General features: G+C 49.5%; 2 protein-coding genes across 5 annotated transcripts in view; one reads left to right on the forward strand and one right to left on the reverse strand.

Moving 5' to 3' along the window:
• The window catches only part of LOC134017521 (probable ubiquitin carboxyl-terminal hydrolase FAF-X), a 32,436-nt gene extending 15,693 nt beyond the window's left edge, over window positions 1-16,743 (forward strand). For 2 of the 4 annotated variants that reach the window (XM_062457210.1, XM_062457212.1), the window contains 28 exons: window positions 32-272; window positions 359-508; window positions 641-761; window positions 1,258-1,388; window positions 1,533-1,811; window positions 2,053-2,178; window positions 2,271-2,408; window positions 2,612-2,778; window positions 2,907-3,015; window positions 3,108-3,254; window positions 3,371-3,517; window positions 4,360-4,567; window positions 5,088-5,308; window positions 5,433-5,623; window positions 5,715-5,888; window positions 6,194-6,335; window positions 6,508-7,252; window positions 7,520-7,643; window positions 7,759-7,984; window positions 10,290-10,419; window positions 10,578-10,763; window positions 11,224-11,444; window positions 11,719-11,807; window positions 11,886-12,042; window positions 12,415-12,627; window positions 13,038-13,151; window positions 13,907-13,975; window positions 14,633-16,743. In XM_062457210.1, coding sequence (XP_062313194.1) covers window positions 32-272; window positions 359-508; window positions 641-761; window positions 1,258-1,388; window positions 1,533-1,811; window positions 2,053-2,178; window positions 2,271-2,408; window positions 2,612-2,778; window positions 2,907-3,015; window positions 3,108-3,254; window positions 3,371-3,517; window positions 4,360-4,567; window positions 5,088-5,308; window positions 5,433-5,623; window positions 5,715-5,888; window positions 6,194-6,335; window positions 6,508-7,252; window positions 7,520-7,643; window positions 7,759-7,984; window positions 10,290-10,419; window positions 10,578-10,763; window positions 11,224-11,444; window positions 11,719-11,807; window positions 11,886-12,042; window positions 12,415-12,627; window positions 13,038-13,151; window positions 13,907-13,975; window positions 14,633-15,091 — 5,425 coding nt within the window. In that variant the 3' untranslated portion in view covers window positions 15,092-16,743. The remainder of the gene's footprint in view (window positions 1-31; window positions 273-358; window positions 509-640; window positions 762-1,257; window positions 1,389-1,532; window positions 1,812-2,052; window positions 2,179-2,270; window positions 2,409-2,611; window positions 2,779-2,906; window positions 3,016-3,107; window positions 3,255-3,370; window positions 3,518-4,359; window positions 4,568-5,087; window positions 5,309-5,432; window positions 5,624-5,714; window positions 5,889-6,193; window positions 6,336-6,507; window positions 7,253-7,519; window positions 7,644-7,758; window positions 7,985-10,289; window positions 10,420-10,577; window positions 10,764-11,223; window positions 11,445-11,718; window positions 11,808-11,885; window positions 12,043-12,414; window positions 12,628-13,037; window positions 13,152-13,906; window positions 13,976-14,632) is intronic. The other 2 variants (XM_062457211.1, XM_062457213.1) reach the window with 2 other exon arrangements.
• Window positions 16,744-19,835: 3,092 nt separating this feature from the next.
• On the reverse strand, window positions 19,836-22,141 carry rpl8 (ribosomal protein L8). The gene is made up of 6 exons (XM_062457214.1): window positions 22,030-22,141; window positions 21,360-21,503; window positions 21,061-21,202; window positions 20,708-20,926; window positions 20,260-20,375; window positions 19,836-20,020 (listed from the first exon to the last, which is right to left on the reverse strand). The coding sequence occupies exons 2-6, from the start codon at window positions 21,495-21,497 to the stop codon at window positions 19,862-19,864; spliced, it is 774 nt and encodes a 257-aa protein (XP_062313198.1). The 5' UTR covers window positions 21,498-21,503; window positions 22,030-22,141; the 3' UTR covers window positions 19,836-19,861.
• Between the last annotated feature and the right edge of the window lie 2,248 nt (window positions 22,142-24,389).

Here is a 24,389-nt window from a genome sequence, read left to right on the forward strand (position 1 = left end):
CTAAGCCCTTCTTTTTGGCCTCCTCTCTCAGGGCGTTCCGTGGGAAGCACATCACGTTGATCGTGCGGTTCCCCAACCAGGGCCGTCAGGTAGACGACTTGGACATCTGGTCTCACACCAACGACACCATCGGCTCCGTGCGCAGAGGCATCCTCACCAGGATCAAGGCCAACGCCACTCACACCAAGATAGAACTGTTCATTGGTGGAGAGGTGGTGGACCCAGCTGACGACAGGAAGCTGATTGGGCAGCTCAGTCTCAAAGATAAAACGGTGGGTTATCGCGATCTTCTGTCTGTCACCATATTGTCTGTTATAACTGGACATTTGAACCAATATATGCTTGTGTGTGTCTGTAGTTGATTACAGCCAAGCTCACCCAGGTGAGTGCCAACATGCCCTCCAGTCCTGACAGCTCCTCAGACTCCTCCACCGGCTCACCTGGAAACCACGGCAACCACTTCAGCGATGGACCTAACCCGGAAGTTGAGAGCTGCCTTCCTGGAGTGGTGAGAGACATGCGCCCTCACACACACACACACACACAAACGAATGCACACATAGACAGACAAGCACGCATGTAGACAACCTCCTGAGTGGATATCCTGAAACGTAAATCCTCCGTCTGCCCTCGTCTCCAGATCATGTCTCTGCACCTGCGCTACGTGTCCTTCCTGTGGCAGGTGGCCGACCTGGGCTGCAGCCTCGCCATGCCCCTGCTCCGAGATGGAGCCAGGCTGCTCATGAAGCTCATGCCTCCAGGTACACACCAAGCGTGCACACACACATCGTAACTGTCCATGCCTATAGAAGGTTTCACTGAAGGTATAGATGCCTATAGAAGGTTTTTCCTTTAAAAATGTAATTTAAATGATAAATTGTTCCAATGATAAATCTAATGATGAATCAAATGCTTACATTATTTATTAAATGCTTAATGATCATTCAATATCTCATAAAATACAAATTGCTCTGTGTTATGTTATTACTCAGTTATGAAAAATGTCCATACATGCGCACAGAACAAATAAACACACACACACAAACGGATACACAAAACAAGCATTCCCACAGGTACACACAAACCCACAGAACTAAAGCAAACACCCACAAAGGAAAACACATCTTTTATCAGCCCAGGAAGCACACTACTCATTTTAGTCATGTTAGATTTGACAGTCTTTGGGATACATGACATCTGTATTTGGGAATTTTTCAAATGATTCTGACTGGTCCTGCTGTGTGCGTGTGTTCCTAGATAACACCACGGTGGGCAGCTTGCGTGCGGGGTGTCTGGACCATGCCAAGCTGGGGGAGAACAGCCTCAGTCCCAGTCTGGACTCCCGCTTCTTTGGGCCCTCTCCTTCACAAGTGCTTTACCTCATCGAGGTGGGTAGTGTGGATCTGTGTGAGAGAGTTTGCACCTGTTTGTTGTTAGGGTTTGTTATGAGGGTTCGTTTATGAGGGTTTAGGGTGAGCTATGAGGGTTAGTTACGTGTTTGTGACCCTGTTATCTACCCCCTCCTCCCCCAGGTGGTGTACGCTCTGCTCATGCCTGCCAGCGGCACCTTGGGCGAGGAAGCCTGTGACTTCCAGTTCAACTTCCTGAAGAGCGGAGGTCTCCCGCTCGTACTGAGCATGCTCACCAGGAACAACTTCCTGACGAGCGCCGACATGGAGACGCGGCGGGGGGCGTACCTCAACGCTCTGAAGATCGCCAAGCTGCTGCTGACCGCCGTGGGCTTCGGACACGTCAGGGCCGTGGCGGAGGCCTGCCAGCCCAACGCTGAGGGCAGCATCCCTGTCTCACCGGTCAGAAACACACACACAGAATAATCATACACACACATACTGAATAAATATACACACACCACACACACACACACACAGACAGACTGACTTAACATGAAAACACTTTGACAACACGCGCACTTAAAACCCCACCTTTTATTACTAGTTTCCTGTATAGTTCACATACCACAGTCAACCAGTTATGCCTGTTGCCCTGCCTGAGGCCTGTGCGAAGCTGTAATGGCCCTTACTTTTTCTCCAGATCAACCAGGTCACACACGACCAGGCCCTGGTGCTGCAGACCGCCCTGCAGCACATTCCCAACCCCGCCTCCGAGTGCATGCTGCGCAACGTGGCCATACGGCTGGCCCAGCAGATCTCTGATGAGGTGAGGAGAGAGAGACCTGGAGAGATGGTTTGTGTCATGGAATGATGACTACATTAATTACAAATGTCGACCTCTTCCCTTGTCTTTTTCAGAACTTCTTCCAGGCTTCTAAGTACATCCCAGACATCTGTGTGATCCGGGCCGTGCAGAAGATCATATGGGCTTCAGGCTGTGGCACAGTGCAGCTGGTCTTCAGCTCCAACGAAGAGATTAGCAAGATCTATGAGAAGGTGTTAAATCTAGTACAGGTTGGATCTAAGGTGTTAAAGCTAGTGCATGTTGGATGTATGAGAAGGTGTTAAAGTTAGGACAGGTAAGATCCATGGTGTTAAAGCTAATGGCCTGTGGGCCGGCACTTTGAGCCCCCTTATCTCGTCCAACCAGAAGATAGACGAAGACCCATATTGTACACTGTGTGTGTGTTCCTTTCCAGACCAACACGGGGCAGGAGCCAGATGGGGAGGATGAGCAGGTGTGCTGTGAGGCCCTGGAGGTCATGACCCTGTGCTTCGCCCTCCTGCCCACGGCTCTGGACACACTCAGCAAGGAGAAGGCCTGGCAGACCTTCATTATAGACCTGCTGCTACATTGCCACAGCAAGTAAGCTGTGTGTGTGTGTGTGTGTGTGTGTGTGTGTGTGTGTGTGTGTGTGTGTGTGTGTGTGTGTGTGTCAGACTATATGAATGTGTATGTGTGTTGGGCTATATGAACACCTGTTCTGTGTGCAGGTCTGTCCGGCAGATGGCCCAAGAGCAGTTCTTCCTCATGGCCACCAGGTGCTGTATGGGACACAGACCCCTCCTCTTCTTCATCACCCTGCTCTTCACTGTCCTGGGGGTGAGTACTCAGGTCAGGGGTCATTGAGGGTGGGGGGGGGGCACTGTACTTTGGGCATCCAGACCTGACGTGTGTGTGTGTGTGTGATCCAGAGCACAGCTAAGGAGCGAGCCAAGCATGCAGGAGACTACTTCACCCTCCTGAGGCTTCTGCTAAACTATGCCTACAACAGCAACATCAACCTGCCCAACGCAGAGGTGCTGCTCAACAACCAGATCGACTGGCTCAAGAGGATCAGGGTGAGACCCAGGAGACGCCAGACTTACACGATTCACTTTGATACCCAGAAGTGCAGCATTGTGATGCCTAAGTGTCCAGGCCCAGAGTTGATGTGTGTGTGTGTGTGTGTGGCCAGGACGAGGTGAAGAGGACAGGTGAGACCGGGGTGGAGGAGACCATCCTGGAGGGCCACATCGGCATCACCAAGGAGCTGCTGGCATTCCAGACGCCAGAGAAGAAGTTCTACATCGGCTGTGAAAAGGGAGGCGCCAACCTCATCAAGGTAGGAGGGAGGGGGAGGGGCCCACCTCATCAAGGGAGGGGGAGGGGCCCACCTCATCATGGGAGGGAGGGGGAGGGGCCCACCTCATCATGGGAGGGGGAGGGGGAGGGGCCCACCTCATCATGGGAGGGGGAGGGGGAGGGGCCCACCTCATCATGGGAGGGGGAGGGGCCCACCTCATCATGGGAGGGGGAGGGGCCCACCTCATCATGGGAGGGGGAGGGGCCCACCTCATCATGGGAGGGGGAGGGGGAGGGGCCCACCTCATCATGGGAGGGGGAGGGGCCCACCTCATCATGGGAGGGGGAGGGGCCCACCTCATCATGGGAGGGGGAGGGGAAGGGCCCACCTCATCATGGGAGGGGGAGGGGAAGGGCCCACCTCATCATGGGAGGGGGAGGGGGAAGGGCCCACCTCATCATGGGAGGGGGAGGGGGAGGGGCCCACCTCATCATGGGAGGGGGAGGGCCCACCTCATCATGGGAGGGGGAGGGGGAGGGGCCCACCTCATCATGGGAGGGGGAGGGGAAGGGCCCACCTCATCATGGGAGGGGGAGGGGGAGGGGCCCACCTCATCATGGGGGGGGAGGGGGAGGGGCCCACCTCATCATGGGAGGGGGAGGGGGAGGGGCCCACCTCATCATGGGAGGGGGAGGGGCCCACCTCATCATGGGAGGGGTCAGCCTCCTCAAGGTATGAAGATGGGGGAGGGGCCAAGCTCCCCATGGTTGGAGGAAGGGAAGGAGCCAACCTCACCATGATAGGAAGATCAGATGGATGTAGGTTGAGAAGCAGCATAGGTAAACAGGAAAGGATAACCTCCCCTCCTCTTCTCTCTCCAGGAGCTGATTGATGACTTCATCTTCCCGGCGTCTAATGTCTACCTGCAGTACATGAAGAGCGGGGAGTTCCCCCCTGAGCAGGCCATCCCAGTATGCAGCAGCCCTGCCTCCATCAACGCTGGCTTCGAGCTGCTGGTGGCGCTGGCTGTGGGCTGTGTGCGCAACCTTAAACAAATCACTGACACACTCACTGACATGTACTACCAAGGTGAGAACCGCTATGGAGCCCCCAGCAATGTAGGATGCTAACAGACATGTAGCATCTAGCCAGTATGCTAACAGACATGTATCATCTAGCCAGGAAGCTAACAGACATGTATCATCTAGCCAAGGTGCTAACATACATGTATCATCTAGCCAGGAAGCTAACAGACATGTATCATCTAGCCAGGAAGCTAACAGACATGTATCATCTAGCCAAGGTGCTAACATACATGTATCATCTAGCCAGGAAGTTAACATACATGTATCATCTAGCCAGGAAGCTAACAGACATGTATCATCTAGCCAGGATGCTAACAGACATGTATCATCTAGCCAGGAAGTTAACAGACATGTATCATCTAGCCAAGGTGCTAACATACATGTAGTATCTAGCCAGGATCAAATCCTTACCACCTTGTTAATCATACCATCTCCATTATTATCTTCATTAGAATGCTCTAGGAATAAGTTGCATCCGACTGGTTGGCCTAACAGATCTGTGTGTTCTGACTTGACCTCCCCAGGCTGCGAGGCTCTGACAGAGTGGGAGTACCTTCCTCCTGTAGGGCCTCGGCCCACCAAAGGCTTTGTGGGGCTGAAAAACGCGGGCGCCACCTGCTACATGAACTCTGTCATCCAGCAGCTCTACATGATCCCACCCATCCGCAACGGTATCCTGGCCGTGGAGGGCACCGGGACCGCCGTGGACGACGACATGTCAGGAGACGAGAAGCAGGAGAGTGAGGTGAGTGCAGAGCAGAGCAGGGGATAGAACACACAAGAGTGGAGGATACAGCATAGTAATTCAGACTGGCTGGCTACAGTGTTTTGTTTATGTTGCGTTTATTCACTGGTTTATATTCCTCCAGACCAATGTGGATCCTCGTGATGAGGTGTTCAGCTACCACCACCAGTTTGATGACAAGCCGTCCCTCAGCAAGTCTGAAGACAGGAAGGAGTACAACATCGGGGTGCTGCGCCACTTACAGGTTATCTTTGGTCATCTGGCCGCCTCCAGGCTGCAGTACTACGTCCCCAGAGGCTTCTGGAAGCAGTTCAGGTGAAGGTCCTACCCCTCCCCAAGAGGCCCTACCCACCCTTCCAACCCCTCCATCATTATTCTCACTCATAGTACCCACCCTGTGTTCCAGGTTGTGGGGGGAGCCGGTGAACCTGCGAGAGCAGCATGATGCGCTGGAGTTCTTCAACTCGCTAGTGGACAGTCTGGACGAGGCCTTGAAGGCTCTGGGACATACCTCCATGCTCAGCAAGGTCCTGGGAGGTTCCTTCGCTGACCAGAAGATCTGCCAGGGCTGTCCTCACAGGTACACACACACTTACTAAACACGACATACACTACACACACACACCACACACACACTATTTAAATTGTAAGTAATATATGGTACCAGAGCATCAGAGTAAGTTTACTTTTTATTAAATACATTTATTAAATCTCACCTTTGTAGTATTATTATTCATTTTATAAGTGAGATTTTAACTACTACTAGAGCCAATGTAACTCATGTTTGACACTGATTTATTCATTTCAATTATTCATTTCATTTCTTTTGATATGTAATCTGTACGTTTTTTTGGTAACTCAACTGTGTTGTGTGTGTGTGTGTAGGTATGAGTGTGAGGAGTCGTTCACCACTCTGAATGTGGACATCAGGAACCACCAGAACCTTCTAGACTCCATGGAGCAGTATGTCAAGGGAGACCTGCTGGAAGGAGCCAACGCTTACCACTGTGAAAAGTGCAATAAGAAGGTAAAAACACAACTCAGTGTAGAACCCCCGCCACACACGCACACACCTGAGACAACAGCACAGTTTAACCCTACCACCGACTACCTGTGACCTTTGTAATTGAAACCCTAAACCAACCGCTGTGATAAGGCAACAGCTCAACTAATGCCACTTCAATTGCCGCCCCCCCCAGGTGGACACAGTGAAGCGCCTGCTCATTAAGAAGCTGCCCCCGGTCCTGGCCATCCAGCTGAAGCGCTTCGACTACGACTGGGAGAGGGAGTGCGCCATCAAGTTCAACGACTACTTTGAGTTCCCCCGCGAGCTGGACATGGAGCCCTATACGGTAGCAGGGGTGGCCAAGCTGGAGGGAGACCACGTCAATCCCGAGAGCCAGCTCATCCAGCCCGATCCGGAGCCGCCTGGCAGCTCTCAATACGGCCTGGTGGGGGTGCTGGTGCACTCGGGCCAGGCCAGCGGAGGACACTACTACTCCTACATCATCCAGAGGAACGGAGGGGACGGAGAGCGCAACCGCTGGTACAAGTTTGACGACGGCGATGTCACCGAGTGCAAGATGGACGACGAGGAGGAGATGAAGAGCCAGTGCTTCGGTGGCGAGTACATGGGGGAGGTGTTCGACCACATGATGAAGAGGATGTCCTACCGGAGGCAGAAGCGCTGGTGGAACGCCTACATCCTGTTCTACGAGAGGATGGACTCCATGGACAAGGACAACGAGCTGGTCAAGTACATTTCCGAGCTGACCCTCTCGTCCTCCAAGCCCCACCAGGTCAAGATGCCGGGGGTTATCGAGTGCAGCGTGCGCAAGCAGAACGTGCAGTTTATGCACAACCGTATGCAATACAGCCTGGAATACTTCCAGTTCATTAAGAAACTTCTGACCTGTAACAGTGTCTATTTGAACCCCCCTCCTGGTACGTACGAATACTCTCCTGTCTAACCCCAACTCTTCTCTCTTGTCTGGGTTATTCTGTCTGAGGTGTCGCTTGGTTTTAGCATGTGATTTGAACAAAAGGCAGTTCCACAGTGCAGTTCTGCTCGATGCTTTGAATGAAGCAGATTCACATTCTTTGAGTTCCCTTTTATTTGTGTTCATTGTCTTGGATAGAAAGTACTTGAGCATCCCTGTAAGATTCTATGCAGTCATGCAGTGTGATCTGATGGTGTTTCTGACCCTCCAGGCCAAGACCACCTGCTTCCAGAGGCTGAGGAGATGGCTATGATTAGCGCCCAGCTAGCCGCCCGCTTCCTCTTCAGCACTGGCTTCCACACCAAGAAGGTGGTGCGGGGTCCAGCAAGTGACTGGTAACATCCGCTCTCTCCACCCACCCCGCCACACTAAACCTGCTCTCTCTCCACCCACGCACCCACCTACGCCCCCCCCCCACCCTAACCCTTCTCCTGTTTCCCCCCCATCCAGGTATGACGGCCTGTGTGTCCTCCTAAGGCACAGTAAGAGCGTACGCTACTGGTTTGCAAACAACGTCCTGTTTGCCTGCGCTAACCGCTTCTCCGAGTACCTGTTGGAGTGTCCCAGTGCCGAGGTCAGGGGAGCCTTTGCCAAACTCATCGTCTTCATCGCACACTTCTCCCTGCAGGACGGACCCTGCCCCCCTCCCAGCACCTCGTCAGGCTCCTCCACCCAGGTAGCACTCTCCTCCACCCAGGTAGCACTCTCCTCCACCCAGGTAGCACTCTCCTCCACCCAGGTAGCACTCTCCTCCACCCAGGTAGCACTCTCCCCCACCCAGGTAGGACTCTCCCCCACCCAGGTAGCACTCTCCTCCACCCAGGTAGCACTCTCCTCCACCCAGGTAGGACTCTCCCCCACCCAGGTAGCACTCTCCTCCACCCAGGTAGGACTCTCCCCCACCCAGGTAGGACTCTCCTCCACCCAGGTAGGACTCTCCTCCACCCAGGTAGCACTCTCCTCCACCCAGGTAGGACTCTCCCCCACCCAGGTAGGACTCTCCCCCACCCAGGTAGCGCTCTCCTCCACCCAAGTAGCACTCTCCCCCACCCAGGTAGCACTCTCCCCCACCCAGGTAGCACTCTCCTCCACCCAAGTAGCACTCTCCCCCACCCAGGTAGGACTCTCCCCCACCCAGGTAGGACTCTCCCCCACCCAGGTAGCACTCTCCCCCACCCAGGTAGCACTCTCCTCCACCCAGGTAGGACTCTCCCCCACCCAGGTAGCACTCTCCCCCACCCAGGTAGCACTCTCCTCCACCCAGGTAGCGCTCTCCTCCACCCAGGTAGCGCTCTCCTCCACCCAGGTAGCACTCTCCTCCACCCAGGTAGCACTCTCCCCCACCCAGGTAGCACTCTCCTCCACCCAGGTAGGACTCTCCCCCACCCAGGTAGCACTCTCCTCCACCCAGGTAGCACTCTCCTCCACCCAGGTAGCACTCTCCCCCACCCAGGTAGGACTCTCCCCCACCCAGGTAGCACTCTCCCCCACCCAGGTAGGACTCTCCCCCACCCAGGTAGGACTCTCCCCCACCCAGGTAGCACTCTCCCCCACCCAGGTAAGACTCTCCTCCACCCAGGTAGCACTCTCCCCCACCCAGGTAGCACTCTCCTCCACCCAGGTAGGACTCTCCCCCACCCAGGTAGGACTCTCCCCCACCCAGGTAGCACTCTCCCCCACCCAGGTAGGACTCTCCCCCACCCAGGTAGGACTCTCCCCCACCCAGGTAGCACTCTCCCCCACCCAGGTAGCACTCTCCTCCACCCAGGTAGCACTCTCCTCCACCCAGGTAGGACTCTCCCCCACCCAGGTAGCACTCTCCCCCACCCAGGTAGGACTCTCCCCCACCCAGGTAGGACTCTCCCCCACCCAGGTAGCACTCTCCTCCACCCAGGTAGCACTCTCCCCCACCCAGGTAGGACTCTCCCCCACCCAGGTAGCACTCTCCCCCACCCAGGTAGCACTCTCCTCCACCCAGGTAGCACTCTCCTCCACCCAGGTAGGACTCTCCCCCACCCAGGTAGGACTCTCCCCCACCCAGGTAGCGCTCTCCCCCACCCAGGTAGGACTCTCCCCCACCCAGGTAGCGCTCTCCTCCACCCAAGTAGCGCTCTCCCCCACCCAGGTAGCACTCTCCTCCACCCAAGTAGCACTCTCCCCCACCCAGGTAGCACTCTCCCCCACCCAGGTAGGACTCTCCCCCACCCAGGTAGGACTCTCCCCCACCCAGGTAGCACTCTCCTCCACCCAGGTAGGACTCTCCCCCACCCAGGTAGGACTCTCCCCCACCCAGGTAGCACTCTCCCCCACCCAGGTAGCACTCTCCTCCACCCAGGTAGCTCTCTCCTCCACCCAGGTAGCACTCTCCTCCACCCAGGTAGCACTCTCCCCCACCCAGGTAGCACTCTCCTCCACCCAGGTAGGACTCTCCCCCACCCAGGTAGCACTCTCCTCCACCCAGGTAGCACTCTCCTCCACCCAGGTAGCACTCTCCCCCACCCAGGTAGGACTCTCCCCCACCCAGGTAGGACTCTCCCCCACCCAGGTAGGACTCTCCCCCACCCAGGTAGCACTCTCCCCCACCCAGGTAGCACTCTCCCCCACCCAGGTAGCACTCTCCCCCACCCAGGTAGCACTCTCCCCCACCCAGGTAGCACTCTCCCCCACCCAGGTAGCACTCTCCCCCACCCAGGTAGCACTCTCCCCCACCCAGGTAGCACTCTCCCCCACCCAGGTAGCGCTCTCCTCCACCCAGGTAGCGCTCTCCTCCACCCAGGTAGCGCTCTCCTCCACCCAGGTAGCGCTCTCCCCCACCCAGGTAGCGCTCTCCCCCACCCAGGTAGCGCTCCTCCACCCAGGTAGCGCAAATCAGACTAGAAGGGTCAGAAGTTTGGCTGTGCTGATCGAAACAGCCTGAATATTGAGCTGTTCATCATCTGTAACCGTGTGTCACTGGGGATAACCTGCTTGCTGTGCGCTAGGCGTGTGACAACCTGGGTCTGAGCGACCACCTGCTGAGAGCCGTGCTTAACCTGCTGAGGAGGGAGGTGTCTGAGCACGGGCGCCACCTGCAGCAGTACTTCAACCTGTTCGTCATGTATGCCAACCTGGGTAAGGGTCAGTGTACTCGGACACACAGACCGACCATACACACACACACACACACACCAGCATCACATAGTCCTGACATGATCTCTCTCAACCCCACCAACTAATTTCCCATCTATGTCACCTTCTCCCTGTTTTCCCCCATCCCTCTCTATCCCCAGGCCTGGCAGAGAAGAGCCAGCTGTTGAAGTTGAGTGTCCCAGCCACCTTCATGCTGGTGGCCCTGGATGAGGGCCCCGGGCCCCCCATCAAGTACCAGTACGCTGAGCTGGGCAAGCTGTACACCGTGGTGTCCCAGCTGCTGCGCTGCTGCGACGTGTCCACACGCATGCAGTCCTCCATCAACGGTGGGTCTGGGGTCAGAGGAAGGCAGCAGGATTGGGCTGGAGAAAGGGGGAGGTTGAAATGTCAGGTCCTTAAATCAACCTTTCTCATTCCTGTTCCTGCCCTGCTTGTTCTAGATGTTTCTCTCTTCCAACACACCTGGTTCAAATGAATGGGTCGTTATCAAGCTAAGCAGAAGCCTGACGATGACCCATTCATTTGAATCAGGTGTGTTGGAAGAGGGGAAACATCTAGAACATGCAGGGCAGGGGGGGGTCCCTAGGACCAGGATTGAGAGAGGCTGCCTTAAATGGTCAAACATGTTATTCCTGACAATGAAAATGAGCAATGGACTTTTGAGTCATATGGTACAGGGTCATATGGTACTGGGTCCACCCATACTTCTGACACTACAGACGAGAGCTCTGCATCCTCTTCGGGCCCTGTGTTATGTCTCCTCTACTATGCTTTCTCTCTCCGTAGGTAACCCCCCCCTCCCCAACCCGTACGGTGACCCCAGCCTGACCGCCCCGGTCATGCCCCTGCAGCAGCTGGTGGTAGAGATCCTGTTTGTGAGGACGAGCTACGTGAAGAAGATCATCGAGGACTGCAGCAACTCGGAGGAGACTGTGAAGCTACTGCGCTTCAGCTGCTGGGAGAACCCCCAGTTCTCCTCCACCGTCCTCAGCGAGCTGCTCTGGCAGGTGGGGGGGGGATCAGCCTACATGCAAACATCTGGAAACGTGTATTAGTTTTAGCCTATGCTTTTCATCCGTTGTGACATCGCAAGCGGTGCAGAAAGTGAGTGCCGCAGATGGTCGAGGGCTAGAGGTGCAGTTCTTACGGGCTGCTCTGTCAGGAGGGTTAGGGTTTAGGGGTTGACGTGTTGCGTTTGTGTGGATTCTCGGCAGCTTCTTCATGCCGCACCTTTGCGGAACATGCGAGAACATGTCAATAGGTATGTTAACATGTGTCCAGGTGGCGTACTCCTACACCTATGAGCTGCGGCCTTACCTGGACCTCCTCCTCCAGATCCTGCTCATCGAGGACTCCTGGCAAACACACAGGTCAGCTCATACTCCCTACCATGATGTGTGTGTGTGTGTTTTCCTGTTTGGGCTAATCTTTCCTCTTGCCCTCTGTAGGATCCACAATGTTCTGAAGGGTATCCCTGACGACCGTGACGGGCTGTTTGATACTATCCAGCGCTCCAAGAACCACTACCAGAAACGAGCCTACCAGTGCATCAAGTGCATGGTGGCCCTCTTCAGTAACTGTTCTGTGGCCTACCAGATACTACAGGTACAGTCCTAACCCTCGTAGATACTACAGGTACAGTCCTAACCCTCGTAGATACTACAGGTACAGTCTTAATCCTAGCAGATACTACAGGTACTTAACATCATCCTCCCACACCTTCTTCTACTCTCTTTCCTCTCCTCTCTTTCTCCTCCTTTCTCCTCACGCCACTATTACTGCTACTGTCAATTTCCTACTATTTATAGTAGTACTCTTATTTCTACTTGTGGTACATTATCTTAGCCACACACTTTTACTGCTAGTCTGCAAGTCTAATGCACTACTGGCACACGCTCAACCTCCTACTATTGTTCTCTTTATTCTCTTCAATGTGTGTGTGTGTGTGTGTGTGTGTGTGTGTGTGTGCGCGCACAGAGCAACGGGGACCTGAAGCGTAAGTGGACGTGGGCGGTGGAGTGGCTGGGTGACGAGCTGGAGAGGAGGCCGTACACCGGGAACCCCCAGTACACCTACAACAACTGGTCTCCTCCTGTCCAGAGCAACGAGACCTCCAACGGCTACTTCCTGGAGCGCTCGCACAGCGCACGCATGACCCTGGCCAAGGCCTGCGAACTCTGCCCCGAGGAGGTAACCCTTAGCCCAACCATGACTGCGTGTTAACAACGCAAAGGTTACAGGGGTGTATCTCCGAGCCAGCCATTTGTCTCAAATATAATAGGCCTGATTAAGGCTCAGTACTAGGTACTTATGACTAAGACAGTTTGGATGTCAGTCAGTAGGATAGCGTACTGTAGTAGCAGCCAGCCATTATCAGGCCCTGGCTGTCTAATCAAGCTCTAACAACTGAACAGCTCTATACCCTTATCACTCTGTTCACCTTTGACCCTTATCACTCTAACCATCCGTTTCATTATTATTATTTTGAAGCGATTAATTGATCAAGACAGAAAACATTCCGACTGCAGCAGTCCACGCTTGCATCGTTTTTTTGACGCTTGACGACATGCAACCTATTTTAACTGCCATTTCTAAAACAGTGTCACCTAACGAAGCACGATGTGGTGTCTGAAGAGGAGGCGGCGCTGGGGAAATCCTCCACGCCACCGCAGCTCTTACCAGGGGAAGGAACAGGCCAGCAGCAGCAGCACGCTGTAAGCTGCCACCCTCCGTCCTCCTTGGTGTCCCCAGGCTGCAGTGACACGACTACCAGACATGTTTGCTCAGGGCCGAGAACACACACAGGACACCAAGACTGGAGCTAGCTGCTGCAACATGTGATAGTCAGGCTGTGATAGACATCATAGATGTCTGGGTGTCGCTTGTGTTTAACCCTTCAGGGAAGTTACAAGTTGGAGCAAATGCATTGATTGGCTGTTTGTTGTGCAGCTGGATCATCCCATTGGTTCTGAGCAGCATTGAACTAGCCAATCAGAGGTGCAGTAGGAATTGTGTGCCCTCTTTCCAGAGCAAATAGTGCGGTCACAAACAAACACCTGTTTGAAAGCTCGACACTTGGCTGTAGTCAGGAAGGTGGAGCACTGCTGTATTAGCGTCAATGATGACGTTGTGGCCTGTGTAGTACAGAGAGCACCAGGCTCAGGTGCACACATACGCCATCAGCAGCACATATGGGAGGTGGACACGATTTCCTTACAGTCTTTATGCAGTCTATAGACTTGTAGAAACCACGTGGTTATACCTGCTCTCATGCTCACAGGCCGACCTCTACACAGCATGCACTTCACTACTCATTCCTAATCTAGGAAAAGTATTCAATTCATAGGGAGCTAAATGTGTGTGAGGAGGCATTAATCTGCATTTTAGGACTGGCCTAGCTGTGCTGTTACATATTCTAAATGCGTCATTCTGGATAGATAGGAAGGGTAACCAGTCCTGTGTTTCCTAGGTGCCTGATGGGCAGGACCCCACTGAGGACCCCTCCCTCTACCCTGCAGGAACCACACCATCACAGCAGGTACCAAAAGACACACAACCTAGGAGTCAGGTGGCTGAGCGGTGAGGGAATCGGGCTAGTAATCCGAAGGTTGCCAGTTCGATTCCCGATCATGCCACCTGACGTTGTGTCCTTGGGCAAGGCACTTCACCCTACTTGCCTCGGGGGAATGTCCCTGTACTTACTGTAATTCGCCCTGGATAAGAGCGTCTGCTAAATGACTAAATGTAAATGTAAACCTTGCCTGTAGTGTCATGGTTAGCAATGTGGATGGTGCCCTGACCTCAAGGGTTTAGCGATGGCAGAGCATTACAGTAGTTTCAGTAGCTTATCATGTAGTAGCAGTACTATGTGGCAAATTAATAAATACAAATAATAATAATTGAATGTATACAGTATATTGTCAAAGCAACCGTTTGAAATAAAATTTGATACTATGAAAGGATAGTAACAATTCTTATACATTTAGGAAAACATGAGCTACAAGAAAATACAACAATAGTTTTAATGAAATATAATGGTTTCATTTAAGATTGGAAATGAACAATATCAATAAAAATGCGCTTCCACCAAGAACGTTTCTTTTAATACTGTTTTACTTTTTCTCTGTTCAGAAAATAGATTTCAGGATGTGATTTATTTTTTCTTTTCTGATATGTCCATCTCCTCTCTTTGCAGCAGAACAACCATCCTCATCCCTATACAGGCCCTGCAGCCCAGCACATTAACAACCCCCAGCGACCTGCCCCCGCCCAAAATCCAACAACTGCCCCAACAACTGCCCCTGCCCCAACCCAAACTCCAACAACCGCCCCTGGCCCAACCCAAACTCCAACTACTGCCCCAACAACTGCTCCTGCCCCAACCCAAACTCCAACAACCGCCCCTGGCCCAACCCAAACTCCAACTACTGCCCCAACAACTGCTCCTGCCCCAACCCAAACTCCAACAACTGCTCCTGCCCCAACCCAAACTCCAACAACTGCCCCTGGCCCTACCCAAACTCCAACAACTACCCCCAGACCAACCCAAACTCCAACCACCGGCCCAGGTCCACGAGCACAAGAGAGCTGCAATGAGGAAGTCCCCCCTACCCCAACCTCCTCCGCCCCTGCACCGGCCCTGCCTAAGGAATGACACCCCCCACCTCTTGCTGTGCCTCGAGTCTCCATCATCCTGTCTCTCTCTCTCTCCTCGCATCATCCCTCCCACAGAGCAAGAAGTTCTCTGTGTGACCCGCAGGGCAGGGCCTCACCAGGCACCCCAGCCCCTCTCCAGCCCCCCTGAGAGTCTCTCCCCACCAGCCTGCAGCCAGTCTGGGCATGTAGGGGGTGCTCTTCCCCGGGGTGGGCTACCTTCCTGCCTTGCAGGACCTGCTGGGCCACAGAGGGGGGGCGAGAGAGGGCGTGTTCATAAACATCCAATTTATCCAAGCCTGATTATTCTGATGCCCTTGTTGACATGACAGAAAGTTGTACATATTAAAGTTGTTTTGACTGTTCAAAAATCCCCCAATAGCCTAACTTAGTTTGCTGTTGGGCGATCTAGAAGATCACCAATGGATACCAATGGATATCTTAGGATACAAAAAATATCAAAAGAATGATTTTTGTTTCCTCACCCATGGTTGACAGTGCAGTTTGGTCTGCCATTCTACTGTAGACATGTCATCATTCATAATGTTATTCTTATTATTACTGCTCCTTGACAACCTTATGACCCATGCCAGATCTACTTCTGAGCAAGGGTCAGTTCATGTGTGAGATGTGGAATGTTTGGGTGAACTTAAACGGTGTTCAGCTGATGTGAAAAAGCGACGATGCAACATTGTTCTGAAACTGTCATTGCCTTTCTCTCTTTTTGTTCTGGTAAATAACTGAATCATTTTGAAGCTCTAGTTAATATGCCGTAACATTTAGCATGGCTTCTCACCTGACGTGTCGCCCAGGGATGATTAGTAAGGAGGACAACCACAGAGGGACACACGTTGTAATTTACTCAAATCTCCCTCTTGGACATTGAGGGTGATCGTTTGAACCAATGTAAGAATAAGTGGCTTTTCAAATGCACATTTAGTATAATCCTACACATTTGGCAGTCAGTTTTCATCAGGGTAGACGGCTTTCTTTTCACCCATGGGAATTCAGAAAAGGAGTGGGGGGCCACATGCATTGAAGTTGCTCCTGGTGTAATATAGACTGTGGTTTCTTCTTTTGTAGCCTAGTTGGACACACATGCCCCAGGGCCTCCATTTTGCTGTGGAGCTGGCTAGGCTGGGCTTCTCTGCTGTGTCCCTCCTCCTCCATAGAGAACGGGCACACAGCAGTCTTTACTGTTCTCTCTGCTGGTTTAGTCACAGTGAAACTTTGGCTCAGTAAAGTATAATTCTTTAGGAGCTGATGGTAAACATCAGTAAATACTGTATTTAATTGGTCACTTGAATGCGTGTATTTTTGGGATTTATCTAAAATATACCAAATACTCCTGCAAATGAAAATATTCTGCCCACCGTATTATATTTAAATATTTTGCTCTTATTTTATAGAATTTATTTTGTTGTATTTCACAAAAAGAATAGAATTTGATTTAAGAGGAACATTTTTGTCCTTGAGTTATTTTTAAAGAAGGTATTGACTGTACAGAGTTCTGCCGCCGTGGTGACGGTGAGTTCTGGAGCTCCAGTCACGATGTGAACTTTCACTTTGTGAGGTTTTTTGTGCACAGAAATATAACAAACAAACAAAACAAAAAGCGTTGCGCCCTTAGCAAATAAAGAATATGGAATCTTGTGTCAGTCTCAGTATTGATTGGTGATTTCACTGATATTCTGAAACATTTACTTGGCTAATTTTTGTAGAGCAGCAACTTTGATCAAATGCATACATTTACATAAAGCCCCGTCATCCACAGATTCAGCTTTTGTAATCCATCATGATATTAAAACTGAAAACTCCCCAGATGTCTACAGTGAGAATAACTAGCAACTGTCATCACAGCTGGAAATATTACCTACTGGATTTCTATTAGAAAATATATTTGTGTGTATATTATCCCATATATTCTGTTGTGTAGAACACATTCTTTTCATTGATTAATAACTCTAAAGGCAAGATGTATCATGTGTAATAAAATGCACACAAAAAAACATCTATGAAAGCACAACGCATCAAACTTCAAAGTGGATGGACTGCAGTAGGAGGCTGGGTTCCTCCTGTAACAGCAGGTGGAATTGGTGGTTAGGATGAGGGTCAAGGGAGGATGAGGGATAAGGGAAGGTGAGTGTTATGGGAGGGTGTGAAGCAGAGTGAGTGAGAGTTGAGGAAGGGTTAATAGAGGTTGAGAGAGGGTGGATGAGAGTTTGAGGGTAAGAGTGAGAAGAGGAGGGCAGGGAGGAGGTGGCGTCTGGGAACAGGATCAATTTAACTGGACGATTAAGGAATGGAAAAACTTCAGTCTGATTAATCTAAATTTCAAGAACAATCCAAATGTTGTTGCATGACAAAAACTGTCATGAATCCATCCTGCAGTGTCAATGGTAGAGGGTGGTGATGGAATGGTATGAGCAGTTGTCTGGCACACATCAGGCCCACACCATATCATAAAGCATGCATCATAAAGGTGGTTCCACAAACTCAAATGATTTCAGTATACTTCAACATCCTCCAGTCCCCAGAGAACCGTTGGTGTGTTGTGGAATGGGATGTTTAAGGAATGTTTCCTGCACCTCAATTAATCCAAGCTGTGAATAATGTAATCTGTTCTAGAGATCCTACCCAGTCGATAAAGGGATATGCCGAATTTAGTGGCCACTGACTTGGTTGTAGCTAAATTTAGCATGTTAGGGTTTTTAGGGAAATCTTAAATGTTACTGGATGTTGTCTATTTAATTTTCTTGAAAAAGTTGATTTATTTATTTCAGTAATTCGATTCAAAAAGTGAAACTCCTATATTATATAGATTCATTACACACAGACTGATATATTTCAAGTGTTTATTTCTTTTAATTTTGATGATTATAACTGACAGCTAATGAAAACAAAAATTCATTATCTCAGAAAATTAGAATATTGTGAATAAGTCTCATGGTGTCACACTCTAATCAGCTAATTAACTCAAAACTCCTGCAAAGGATTCCTGGGCCTTTAAATGGTCTCTCAGTTTGGTTCAGTAGGGTACACAATCATGGGGAAGACTGCTGACTTGACAGTTGTCAAGAAGACGATCATTGACACCCTGCACAAGGAGGGTAAGACACAAAAGGTCATTGCTAAAGAAGCTGGCTGTTCACAGAGTTCTGTATCCAAGCACATTAATGGAAAGTTTAATGGAAGGAAAAAATGTGGTAGAAAAAGGTGCACAAGCAACAGGGATAACCGCAGCCTTGAGAGGATTGTGAAACGAAGGCCATTCAAGAATTTGGGGGAGATTTACAAGGAGTGGACTGCAGCTGGAGTCCGTGCTTCAAGAGCCACCACACACAGATGTATCCAGGACATGGGCTTCAACTGTCGCATTCCTTGTGTCAAGACACTCTTGAACTACACACAACGTCAGAGGCGTCTTACCTGGGCTAAGGACAAAAAGGACTGGACTGTTGCTCAGTGGTCCAAAGTTCTCTTCTCAGATTAATTTTGCATTTCATTTGGAAATCAAGGTCCCAGAGTCTGGAGGAAGAGAGGAGAGGCACAGAATCCAAGTTGCTTGAGTTCCAGTGTAAAGTTTCCACAGTCAGTGATGGTTTGGGGTGCCATGTCATCTGCTAGTGTTGGTCCACTGTGTTTTCTCAGGTCCAAGGTCAGCGCAGCCGTCTACCAGGAAGTTTTAGAGCACTTCATGCTTCCCTCTGCTGACCAGCTTTATAGAGATGCGGAATTCATTTTCCAGTAGGACTTGGCACCTACACACACTGCCAAAGGTACCATACCTGGTTTAAGGACCATGGTATCCCTGTGCTTTCTTGGCTCGCAAACTCGCCTGACCTAAACCCCATAGAGAATCTATGGGGTATTGTGAAGAGGAAGATGCAAGACCACCAGACCCAACAACGCAGAAGAGCTGAAGGCCGCTATCAGAGCAACCTGGGCTTCCATAACACTTCAGCAGTGCCACAGACTGATCGCCTTCATGCCACGCCGCATTGCTGCAGTAATTCATGCAAAAGGAGCACCGACCAAGTATTGAGTGTTGTACATGTTCATACTTTTCAGTAGTCCAACATTTCTGGGTTCAAAATCCTTTTTTTTTTTGTCTTAATATTCTAATAATCTGAGATACTGAATTTGGGGTTTTCATTAGCTGTCAGTTATAATCAAAATTAAAAGAAACAAACACTTGAAATATATCAGTCTGTGTGTAATGAATCTATATAATATAGGAGTTTCACTTTTTGAATTGAATTACTGAAATAAATCAACTTGATATTGTAATTTATTGAGATGCACCTGTACATAATTAAATCACTACCCCCCACAAATTCCCATGGTCTGTACTTCCTCAGATATATATATATACACACCTTGTTCCAAAGCCAGATTAATTTAACCATAGTGAATGGAGGGGTACCTTACACCTCATCTGATGTAGACATCACCTTTAGCTATGAATGTATTACTTTTCAGACTTCACAAAGCTATGAGATCAATTAACTATAATTGTCTAAGCTGAGCGATTATTTCTAATATCTGTAAACGTGGTGACACTATTGATGCATTGCTAAAGTGTGGAACAGGATGTCTGAATTTGACCATGATTGTTCGTTACTTTAGTTCTTCCCCAATTGAAACAGCAGCAGAACTCAAGTCCAATTTAATTTACTGACGTCAGCAATTTCAACAAGGTTTATGCTCGTTACCCAGTAGAAACCACACACAGTTCTTGTTCTTTTGGAACACTTTATTATGAACAGAGTTAATTCTCCTTCTCCTGGACGGTCTTTGTTCCACGCAGTCTGCCTGTACGACGGGCAGCGATGAGACCGACCTTGCGACCAGCTGGGGCGTCTCTCCGGATGGTAGAGGGCTTGCCAATATGCTGGTGGTTACCACCTCCGAATGGATGCTCAACAGGCTACAGAGGACATGTGAGAGTTCAGTTATGAAAGCTAAAATACATTTCTGAACATAAAGTACAGATCTGCCCGCTTACTAAATGGAATCAACGTGTGGTGAATCCCATACAAATACAAAAATCCCTTTAGGAGGGACCACTGGTGTACTTATCTGTTTTTTACTTGAGGTTCCTTGTGCCCTCATGTGTTCTGTAGTACACCCGTGTTTAAGTACTTTGAGAAAGAAGAGCCCACTTACGTTCATGGCTACACCACGGACACGTGGCCAGCAGTTTCTCTTGGCCTTGTATTTGTGGTAGGCACGACCTGCCTTCAGGATGGGCTTGTCAATACGGCCACCTCCAGCAACCACACCTGGACAAAGCAGAACTTCAATTAGGATAACAGACAGGATTCCTTTACCTTCAACTACCTTATTCTGTAATTAGTGTGTAAATAGAACACTAAATTACCCTAGCATACCAGGGCCAACATTTGCTACAATTGAATATGTCTCAAACTAACAAAACCTAATTTAATTATCAAGGTCCAAAATGCAGAGCAAGGTCCCTTGGGCAGAGGTGTTAACTGTTTTTTTTTCTCTGTTAGGGCTCTTACACAACTCATCTTATTCACTCCTGGCCAGGTTAGATCAAAGGTTTCTCACAACTAGGTTATGGTCTCCAGTCAAGGTTGGAGGGCCTTACCGACAACAGCTCTGTTGGCTGAAGCAATGACCTTCTTGGAACCAGAAGGCAGCTTTACTCTGGACTTCTTGGTCTCTGGGTTGTGGGAGATGACGGTGGCATAGTTCCCAGATGCGCGAGCAAGTTTCCCGCGGTCACCAGGCTTCTCCTCCAGACAGCAGATGATGGTGCCTTCTGGCATAGTGCCCACGGGTAGGACGTTACCGATGTTTAGCTGAGCTGAGAAGAAGAGTTGAGGTTGACTACTCGGCATAATAGCAAGATTTGTATCAGAGTTTGCAATATCTGATCCTGCACACATGAAGCTGGTGGGTCTCGCCAATACACTACATTGGAGCTGTAAGCCCACTTACCCTTCTTGCCACAGTAAATGAACTGTCCAGTGTGGATACCCTCAGCAGCAATGAAGAGCTCTGTCCTCTTCTTAAACCGATAAGGGTCACGGAAGGCTACTTTGGCCAGTGGAGCACCACGACCTGGATCGTGGATGATATCCTAAGAGGGGAGGCAGAGGGTCATGTCAGTTCCTCTGCTCCATATATGTACATGAGGACATTTAAAAAATAAAAAACAAGTGAATTCACTGGAGGGGAAATGGGACCAGTCAATTGTGCAAAAGTCACGTATATTCTAATGCCCACATCATGTGTACCTTCACAATCCCTTTGATGTAGCCATGACGTTCGGCGAAGTCAATGTGGCGAAGTTTGGCTGCACCTTTTCTGTGCTTCACGTGGGCTTTGAACACGGAGCCCGCACCTTTCCTCTGTCCCCTTATAACGCGTCCCATTGTGTCCTGAAAGCAAGGCCAACACTCAACAACAATCGCAAAGTTCTACAACTTACCTACCTAGTGGATCAAGGCGCGCAGATGCCAGTTTCGGCCACCGTAGCTATAGCTAAGTAGCCTGCTAGTTGACACATTTACGCCATTTGTTTTTATACTTGCTATGTTTTACGACAAGTCAGATATACGTTTGACATATAACAGTCCTTTACTTTTATGGCATTACACTTTTAACACGATAGCGTGACTATTGACAAATTCGGCTTCTGTTAACCGGCTATTAAGGCCTTTGGCTAGCTAGAGCCAACACCGCTGAGAAGGCCCTGTCCATCACGGCTCGACGCAGATATATACAACGCGTCCATCTACTGATACTTTGTCAATGAAAACAACAGTTCTTTGCCACAATTCTCAAACTATTACAGTCAGGGGTACATATTTTTAACATTGCAACTGTGCATGCAGACCGATGAATTGAATAAGAACAAGATTTAAGTCGGATTCTGTGAGGAGAATAAAGTTAACGTTCCCGTACCTAAGCCCCGTTGAAGGAAAAAGGAAGTGCAACGGTGAACACGGCTTTTTCTTCCGGGGACAGAGGGGGTTGATGGGAAAAGTAGGCCAACATTTACAAACATCACTTCGTCTCCACTTCATAGAAAACAATGTTCTACGTCCTAATTTTTTTAATAGTCAAAAGATAACGATATTAGATTGACATGTGAGATATATATATTAATTGGCTTGAGTGCCTAAATACCAATTTAGGTTAGAGGGCACAAAGTATTAATACTAATTAATACTTTAAGTAGGCTACCGGTAGTTTGAAGAAGAAATGGAAGAAAGAAGACACGATGCCACATATCTTGGTGTCATTGTCAATTGTCATGTTCATGTAAGTATACTGAAAGTATGAACTGGCCTTTACGACTATAGGTGGCACTGTCGAGCAACATTCTGTGTGACTCCACCCCTCATTTGAACGTTGATCTGCATCGACTTGACATTGAAAGGTCACCAGGGCCTATCGTCAACTCCTATGGATGTGCTGAGCTTGCGTTCAATAAACCCCGTTTATTGACCTCCGTACATTGTTGCCACAAAGTTTGAAGCACAGAGTTGTCTAGAATTACATTTTAGCATTAATATTTCCACCAGTAGAACTTAGAGCTAGCCCCCAAAAAACAGTCCCCATTGTTAATTGTCTTGATAATGCCTCCATGAACACTATAGTGTTCATAAATAAAGTTTGTTGAGTTTGGTGTGGAAAAACGTGCACTGATCCCTGACCTAAACACCAAGCCAGGTCTATCACCCAACATCAACGTCCCTAATGCTCTTGTGGCTGAATGGGCACAAATTTCCACAGACACACTCCAAAATGAACAGCCTTCCCAGAAGAGTGGCAGCTGTTATAGGATCAAAGGGTGCCACCTCCATATTAATGCCTTAGAATGGGATGTCCAGCTCATATGGGTGCAATGTTTAAATGTCCACACACAGTACTTTGGCCAGTACCTTGGTGTATAATGGAAGATGGTCTATCAATGGAAAGGCCCCCTTTATGTCAATTTTGTCAAACTTTTTCCTGAGAAATATCCCATGGATTGGTGCTGGGATACTAAGGTCTCAATCTCAGCTGTATTGGACCTAAATGGAAGAATCATTTTCACAATGTATCATTCAAACAAGTTTTACTCCCACAAAAACTGAAATTAACCTATGCATTCTGAGGGCAACCTCGAAGCCAAGGATTGCGTTGTGTTAAGGTGTGGACTCAAATTTCTGCTTTCCTCAAAACGAACTTTGTGGACCTTGTGAGAAAGGTGTTCTGTCATCTCTTCAAGTTAAAGATAATAATTTCTGGGTTGGTGGACCTGTGCATGACATCAGGTGAGGTGTCTGTATCCATACACTGTTGAACCTCCCTGGTAAAAGGCTCAGGCACGCTTGCACTTGAGCCAAAGCAACAGGGAGAATCTGAGTGTTATTCATAAGGGTTTACAGCTCAGACAACAATTTATGAAAACAAGTATGACAAAGTACTCACTGCTGTCAGTGTTGGTTTGTACCAAGAACTCTACAATTTGCAGCCATTCAGACCAAAACAATGTTCCAAGTATACACAAGAGCCTAGCCCTAATGACCAAATATAGCCTACCTCTACTGGGCCAACACTTGTTAAATTCATGGCTGGGACTCACACAGGGGCGTCGTTAGACCCTTTTTACTGGGGCACGTGCCCCAGTATAAATCTGCTGTGCCCCAGTAAAATCTAAAGTTTGAGTTTTAACAATTTACTTTATTTGTCAGTGCATTCATTTAGATTGATAATCCCAATCAACGCTTTTAAAGTGTTTAACCGAAAACACAAACCGATGCCCGCAGAATTCCATGTCAGCACGCTCTTCTGAGCTTGCCAAATAGCCACTGCAGCACGCACACAGAAGTCCAGGTGTCGGACTCGGCACACAACTCAGAATTGAGGTAGGCTAAGAAAACATGACAAAACTAAAGATAGTTTCTAAATGATAGGCCTACCGATAATCTTATTTTAACTAAAACATAAAAACAATATTACATGAAGCTCAAAAAAACTGTATTTGGGTCAAATTAATCCCCCCCAAAAAATCCCGCTTGCATTAGCTATTGATGTCCCTGCCAAATCTGATATCGAACTTGCGTCCCTGAACTGTTGTATAGTGGGTTGAGCAAGGAGAATTTCTATAGCCTAGTAGTGCATTGTGCGCAGCAAGCTTGAAAGAAAAAAAGGGATATGAATCAGTAGTTTTATGTCTACGCCTCTGGACTCACACCAAGTAGCGGTGAAATGTGGTGGCATGTGAATCCCACAAAGAGTCAGATTTGGTCAAGGGCCACACTTAAAGTGAAACA

This window comes from Osmerus eperlanus, chromosome 3 (genome assembly GCF_963692335.1).
Source record: "Osmerus eperlanus chromosome 3, fOsmEpe2.1, whole genome shotgun sequence".
Classification (NCBI taxonomy): Eukaryota; Metazoa; Chordata; class Actinopteri; order Osmeriformes; family Osmeridae; genus Osmerus; species Osmerus eperlanus.